The sequence below is a fragment of the Hetaerina americana genome, unplaced genomic scaffold (assembly GCF_022747635.1).
Source record: "Hetaerina americana unplaced genomic scaffold, ioHetAmer1.1.p SCAF_4, whole genome shotgun sequence".
NCBI lineage: Eukaryota > Metazoa > Arthropoda > Insecta > Odonata > Calopterygidae > Hetaerina > Hetaerina americana.
In genome coordinates, this window is record NW_027286985.1 from 81,683,500 (window position 1) to 81,691,551 (window position 8,052).

At 38.3% G+C, this 8,052-nt stretch overlaps 1 protein-coding gene across 1 annotated transcript in view; it reads left to right on the forward strand.

Annotated features, from left to right (window-relative positions):
* The first annotated feature begins 834 nt into the window (after nucleotides 1-834).
* Mgat4a (alpha-1,3-mannosyl-glycoprotein 4-beta-N-acetylglucosaminyltransferase a) overlaps nucleotides 835-8,052 on the forward strand; it is a 59,666-nt gene continuing 52,448 nt past the window's right edge. The window contains exons 1-2 of the mRNA XM_071590249.1: nucleotides 835-917; nucleotides 1,020-1,170. Of these exons, the coding sequence (XP_071446350.1) occupies nucleotides 1,047-1,170 (124 nt within the window). The 5' untranslated portion in view covers nucleotides 835-917; nucleotides 1,020-1,046. The remainder of the gene's footprint in view (nucleotides 918-1,019; nucleotides 1,171-8,052) is intronic.

The following is an 8,052-nucleotide window of genomic DNA, read 5'->3' on the forward strand; positions in this document are numbered from 1 at the left end:
TTAACTATTTTGCACTTGGTCCTTTCACTCTTGATGATTTCCATCTGTTCGAGCGCGTCCATCCGGGGTCCTTTTCTTTCCACATGCATAATTTCCAGCTTAAAATCACTGGAATGTCCGTTATCCAAAAGATGTTTTGAAAATTGGGACGCACCATTCTTGTTTCTGAAGGAAGCTTTGTGTTCCTTGAGCCTTTCCTTGAATTTCCTTCCCGTTTGCCCCACGTAAACGGCTGAGCACTCACAGGAGAGTTTGTATACTCCACTCTTCTCTAGATCTGGGATTTTTTCCTTCCCGTTGGTTATTAAGTTTTTTAAATTTGTTTTATTAGCCATACTGCTGCCCCCTAGCCATACTGACCAATAACTCTGTCCCTTACTCCTTCACCTCATATGTTCAGCATTGCAAGGGTATATATATGTGTGTATATTTCTGAAATAATTACCTGATGATGACGATCCTCGTCGAAACCCGGTCGTAAAAATAAAGTTTGTGTGGAAAAACTAAGTATTTCTTATTCATTATGAATCGTTTCCACAAAGTGACGGCGGATACTATACAGTATAAGAAACCATCAATTAGAGATGATAAATTATTGGCAAATGCAGAATAAGGTTAATAATACAGCAACTAAAATTTTTAGTTGCAATAGATTATCTTCCGTAGTGATACCGTAAGACTGAAATGTCTAACATAGATCTTCCCAAATGTGGTACTCAATGAAATTCTTAAGTTGGCAATAACGCGACTGGGGGAGTTAAAATCCTGAACGTTGGGTTATTTTCATGTGGTTTAATTAGCGATCGTGTTCAGGTGTGTTTTCCCTGAGCAATTAAATAGTTAGTATGTACAGTCTTTGGATTAAACGATGTAGGTAGCCCTAAGGTTACTCGATTGATCGCAACTGTCCATCTCACGTGAGTTACTAACTTCTCAGAAAGTGAACGAGGGAGTATATTTTTAAACTTTGAGTGTGTCCCATATCTTAACAGTGTAAGATATTTTGATGTTTTCTCTAGAATAAAGGTGTATGGTGGACTGTCTACATGGCGTTCATCGGGTGGTACTTACCTCCAATGGTTCCACTACGATTCCGTCGTCATGGGCTGCTTCTGCTATTCCTGATCATTCTGGTTCCGTGCAGTGTACTCATTTTATTTTCTAGTCCAGGTATTTCATGTGCTATGAAACATCTTTGATATTTTACGTTATCGTCTCAGTGATGGAAATTAAATGTGTTTTTAAAGTGAATGAGCTCTATTCTGTGTGTTACTGTATGGTAATGAGCTCATCAATGACATTTTTATATACACTTGCCTTTCTGTCTGAATGAAATTAGCAAATAGTGTACATTAATTAAATGCTTCGTCGGTCTTTTTCTAAATCTTCTTTAGCTGTCATATTTTCGTTAACTATTAAAATGTATTTTGTCGAGTGTCAACATAAACTTAAATGGGACGTTTGTATTCTACTTTAAGATTATATTGGTGATAGTAATTGGCAATTCCTATTTCATTCAGTCAGTCCTCAAACTAAGTATATGGTAAACTTTTATCTTATATTGCAAAATTGTTGTCATAGTTGGTGAAACCTTTTACAAATAACATTTCCCTTGCATTAGCAATGTGCGATGTAGAAAATATAGTTTCCTAAATAATTCCAAAACCATCCTCTCAAAAGTGAGAAAACTTCCCACGTAAGTAGCTTCGTTTTTATCAATGCCATGGCTCCACCCCATTTCCAGTTCCAAAAATAACTCTGATGATGACAAGCTCTGTTCCAGACTGGACTTGGTTTGTTACATCCACCTGGATAACTCAGGGTTGGCTCCAGCTGGATTCTAAACCTGATATACAATTAGGTCTGGTGAAGCAAAAAAAATTTAAAGATTTTCAGGAATATCTTGGCCTGATGCTCAGAAGTAATATTTCAAATTAATGCAAACATTCATATTTTAGGTAACTACTCTCTGAAATTGATTGGTAAGAGATTCATTAAGAATTTTAGCCATTGTAAGATTTAAGTTATTCTTCCAATGTAATAAAATTTTACAGAAGCCAAATTATAGAAGTTCCGATTCACTCATTCTGAACCTCTTGGATGGAATGTTTTAAATAGTACACTTCAAAAATCTATAGAAAGACAAACTATCATGCAAATAATTCATCAATGGGAAAAAGTCATAGAACTATTTGAACTCCTCTCCCACAACTCCACCCAAGTCGAGGAGACACCCCAGTTTCCCCACCTACATGCTTCACACACATGTATATATGTATATAAAAAACCATAAACACAGTAATCAACTCGAGGGTCGATTTAGGAGGTGATGGTAGAGTTCACCCAGTACTAAGCCCTATACGGCGTGTGAAATTTACACATCAGGGTAGGGGGGCCAGTTCCTTTGCCTGTGCCGGTTATGGTTTCACAGGAAGACCTGGTACCCGAAAAATCACTTAAGCTTGGGTGGAGCTGCAGGTGCCCAGAGTGCCTTGCCCGGGAATCGAACCCGGGACCCTCCGGTCAGCAGTCCAATGCTCTACCCACTGGACTACTGCGACCCACATATATGTATATATAAAACATAAAAAGACAAAAACACAGAAACGCTAAAAAAAAGAAACTCACTTGGTTTTGAATTTTCTGTGGTCCAAGCCACCTTTCTCAAGGAAGAGAAACGTCTAATTGTGATCCAAGCAATCTTTCCCTACCTTCCCCTTCCATCCATCGTTTCCAGCCCCGTACTTTCCTCAGTTCTTTCTCTTCATGGAGGAAGGTGGCTTGGAAATTTCGAAACCGAGTGAGTTTTTTTTGTGTTTTTGTCTTTGTCCACTAGTGCTAACTTCATATACATTATTATTCATGTCCATGAGACTTTCACAAAAGTGATATATTTATATATATATATATATATATATAACATTCCCGCGAAACTATTTCCTACCATAGGAAAATATGGGAGGAAGAGGCTATATGGGCTGATATGTAGTATTTATGAGGAAGGTATCTGGCCGGAAGACTTTGTGAGATCAGTTTTAGTTCCTATTCCGAAAAAGGTAAAGGCCACGTCATGTGAAGACTATAGGACAATTAGTTTGATATCCCACTCAGCTGAGGTTGTTATCAGGATCATAAACAAAAGGATAGAGAGTAGGGCAAATGATAACTCAGGGGATGATCAGTTTGGGTTTAGGAAAGGGAGAGGTACGCGTGATGCCATTGCAGTAATGAGATTATTAATCGAGAGGAATATAGATCACAACCAGGAGGTATTTGCCTGTTTCGTAGATTTCGAAAAAGCGTTTGATAGAGTGAATGGGGAAAAACTAATGAGTATATTGCAGAAAATAGGAATAGATTGGAGGGAAAGGAGGCTAATCTGCAACCTGTACATGTCTCAGACTGCTCAGGTGCGGGAGGGAAACGGGGAGTCCAGATGGGCAGTGTTAGGAAGGGGTGTAAAGCAGGGTTGCCCATTATCACCTTTGCTGTTCAACCTGTATGCAGAGGAAATGATCAAAGAGGCATGGGAAGAACTGGAGGTAGGAATGAAAGTGGGTGGGGAATTCGTAAAATCAGTTAGGTTTGCTGATGACCAAGCTTTAGTTTGTCAGTCAGCCAAGGGGTTGCAAGCATTACTGAGTGAATTGGAAATTCAGTGCGACAGGTATGGGATGAGAATCAATATTAATAAAACAAAGGTCATGCGAATTTCTAGAAATAAAAAGGCAAAGCTTAACATTAGAATAGGAGGGCAAAAACTAGAGCAGGTAGAACAGTTTATGTATCTCGGTAGAGTTTTGGACCAATACGGTCAAAGTAGTAGGGACGTAAGGAGAAGAATTGCTAAGCAGAGAAGCTATGTACGGCGCAGAAACGTAGTCATTGAAGCAGGACGATACGCGTAGATTGAAGGCTTTTGAAATGTGGGTGTGGAGAAGAATGGAGAAGGTGAAATGGACAGAGAAGAAAACAAATGAGGAAGTACTTACGAAAAGTGAAGAGTCAGGCGTGATATTGTGGAATCGAGACATAATGAAAACTTCGTTGCAATTTTCCACAGTTAAAACTTTTTTTTAACTTTTTAAAACTTCTCCTTGTATTTTCCTCACCTGAAGATGATACAGTGTATCAAAACCATGGTCGGCAATAAAGTTTTAACTGTGGAAAATTGCAACGAAGTTTTCATTATGAGGAAGTACTTGGTATGGTGGGTGAAGAGAGGGGTTTGTTGGGAGCAATCCTATGGAGGCAGGAAAAGTGGATGAAGGGGGTGTTGACCAGCAGTGGGATGTTGAAGACTGTGATAGAGGGGAGAATGTTGGGCAAAAGAGGAAAGGGAAGGAATAGGATAGGGATGTTGGACGGGATGAAGGGAGGAAGAAAGTACTCAAAGCTGAAGAGGGACCTAATGTAGAGTAGGTTACTGTGTTTTGCTAGGGGTCACAAATTATTTAATTAGTAGTTATGTCCATCCAAAAACCTACCTTAACCGGTAGATTACCTAACAATAATAATATATATGTATGATTTCGTCAAAGTAACACGGAAGTGTTGAATAACAAACTTGGACAGCAACAAAAAACATAAGAACACATAAAAAGATCACTCACATGTTCTTTCTTGATCATATCGACAGAATTCAGCTCTGTCTTCATCGGAAGAAATAGAAGTAATGGTCATTACTTCTATATCTTCCGATGAAGACGGAGCTGAATTCCATCAAAATGATCAAGAAGTAACGTTTGAGTGATCTTTTTATGTGTTCTTATATTGCTTGTTGCTGTCCAAGTTTGTTATATGTGTATATATAACCATAAAAACCCGATCAACCCAAAACATAATCAACCTGAAGGTGGGTTTGGTAGGTGATGGTAGAGGTCACCCAGCACTAAGCCCGATGGCATGTGAAATTCACACATCAGGGTAGGGGTGCCAGTTACTTTATCTGTGCCAGTTATTGTTTCCCAGGAAGATCTGGAACCCAAAAAATCACATAGGTTGGGTGGAGCTACAGGTCCAACGCTCTACACCCCGTGGACTACCGTGATATAATATAAAACCTTAAAAGTGTTCTGTAAATTGAAAGCTTCACTTGACAAACGTGTATGTAGTACTTCAAAACTATTGGATAATAGATATTTATTATGTGGAAAATTGCAACAGTTTTCATCTCTCTTTTTATGGAACAGTTCCACTATATTGCATCTGAATCTGTAATTATATGCTAACTAACTCTTACACAAGGAGAATGGCTAAGGCCAGAGGAAACCTATTAGTGAGTGCCTGAAAAATTCTCCGCTATTTAATGATTATGGGTGCTGAAGTCTAAACCTGATCCATGTGATTGGCTTTTTACATCTGGATCAACTTCTCTTGCCTTGGCAGCATAATTGCAAATTATGAAAATTGTCTCAAATGTTTATCTTGCGATGGTATTTTTAGTTTTTCAATTGATCAAATGAAACAAATAATTGAATTTATCAACTTGCCTACGTGATCTTATTAACAGGTTACTCACTGAAGGTACATTCTGTGATGGAATTTATTAAATTAAAAATAGCCAAAATCATTCCTGTACCTTAAAAAGCTTTAAGACAACAGCATTCATGATTGCAGTTATATTTCTTTAGAAGTGTTAATTAGTATGATATGTTTTATAATATGAAAGAAGCTGTAGGTACATACTTCTGATTTGTGTGTATATGTTGTATGTGTATTTTTTAATAATCGGAGTGAGATGTATTCCTTACAATCAGACGTATATTAGTCATTATTTCTACAGATAACAGGGAAATGCCACTCCATTCTTCAAGAAGATTCCTTCTTTCCATACTAGTAATTGAACCTAATTTCATCCGTATGGCTATGTATGATGTTCTGTGATGGTATTGATCATCTGGTTATTATTTAATCAATCATATGCCTGCTCTCATCCAAAAATTGTCCCTGCGCATTTATCTTTTTGGGGAAGACATTGGCTGAAGAGAAAAGCTAAGGCAAAGATTATCAAGGGATAGATGATTGTATATTAGATATACTACCTTGATCAAAAAGTTCCCGGAATAACCACCGTGTGGCGCTCCCATCGTTCCGATTTGAGTTCTGTTTTTTTTGTTAAATTGGTACATCTGTTGTTGATATTCCCTTTAAATCTTAGTGTCATAACTTGACATTTGCAAAAGTTACGTAGCCAAGAGTACATCTATCTCTGTGTGTGTTGGCGATTTTTTACAATTGCAGAAATGGATTTAAATTTGCAACAACGAACTTGTATTAAATTTTGCGTAAAAAACGGATTTAGTGGCGCACGGACGTTGGAAATGTTGGAAAAGTGTTTCGGCAACGATTCTCTAAAAAAAACGGTTGTTTACCAGTGGCACGAGCGGTTCAGAAGTGGTCGTGAGTCAATCAAAGATGATGAACGCAGTGGCAGACCATCGACATCGAAAGTCGGTGAAAAAATTGATAAAGTAAAAGAAATGTTGGTCAATAACCGCAAATTAACCATCAGAGAAATAGCGGAGGACTTGAACATTGCCTATGGATCCGCCCAAGACATTGTGGTTAATGATTTGGGTTTCCGTCGTGTAGCAGCAAAGTTGGTGCCAAAAGACCTCAATTTCATGCAAAAAAGAGACCGTGTTGACGTCGCAAAAGACATGATTTGCGAGGCTGAATCCGATCCCACATTCATCAAAAGGATCATTACTGGAGACGAGACGTGGGTTTATGAGTACGACACGCAATCCAGACATCAGGCAAGTGAATTGCGTTCACCTAATGAGCCGAGACCAAAAAAACCACGTCGTTTTCAGTCAAAAAAGAAGGTAATGCTGACGGTTTTCATGGATTACAACGGTGTAGTGCATCATGAATTTTTGCCAGAAGGCCAGACAGTAAACAAAGAGTATTATTTGGGCGTTATGAGACGTTTGCGTGAAGCAATTCGCCGAAAGAGACCAGAAATGTGGGCAGAAAACTCGTGGATTTTGCACCATGATAACGCACCGTCGCACAGTGCTATCATTATTCGTAATTTTTTGACGAAAAATGCAACAAATACCATCCAACAGCCACCGAATTCACCTGATTTGGCTCCCTGTGACTTCTTTCTGTTCAATCGAGTTAAAAAACCATTACGGGGAACGCGTTTTAGCAGCCGAGAGGAAGTAATGGAAAAATCGCAGGAAGCACTGATGGACATACCGAAAACCGACCGTAACTTTTGCAAATGTCAAGTTATGACACTAAGATTTAAAGGGAATATCAACAACAGATGTACCAATTTAACAAAAAAAACAGAACTCAAATCGGAACGATGGGAGCGCCACACGGTGGTTATTCCGGGAACTTTTTGATCAAGGTAATAGGTCTGTGAACAATCTAATTTAGATGTTTCATGAAAATCAGAAATTTTGTATTCAATGTACTGCTTATCATTATCGACTCAACATAATTGAATTGCCTGGATATGCATTTAGTTCATGGCATTAAACAGAGAGAAGGTTCAACACAGGGTAGCTTGGTTGGTTATTAAAAAAAAAAGTACAAAAAATGTCACAGAAATAATTCTAAAGTTGGGTTGGGAATCATTAGAACTAAGATGATTTAATGCTAGGCTTAACTTGTTAAATAGTTTTATAGTCGCTTGTTTCTCTATGGAGGTCTATTAAGTTATTCATGTTCCAACATACATTGGCCATTTTGATCATGAATATAATATTAGAGAAATAGACAATAGAGCTAGCAGACTTGAGGACTCTTCCTTCACTAAGACAATAATAAAGGACAGTAAACTGTAGGATGAGAGGTAATCACCACTTGCCACCTTCCGGGAAATGCTGCTTGCCACCAACAATGTCTAGGGAATACTAAATAGTTTTACTTAATCGTGTGCATTTTACCATGATCTTGTACACTTTGTTGGCAAAACCCTTCCTGTATGACTGAGTGGAACTTAAATACTTCTAGTTCAGTGTGTGTTAAAAAATTATCTTTTGTTGTACTTTAAAACGCCCCCTTTTCACCCTGGGGCTGTCCTTGCGGAGG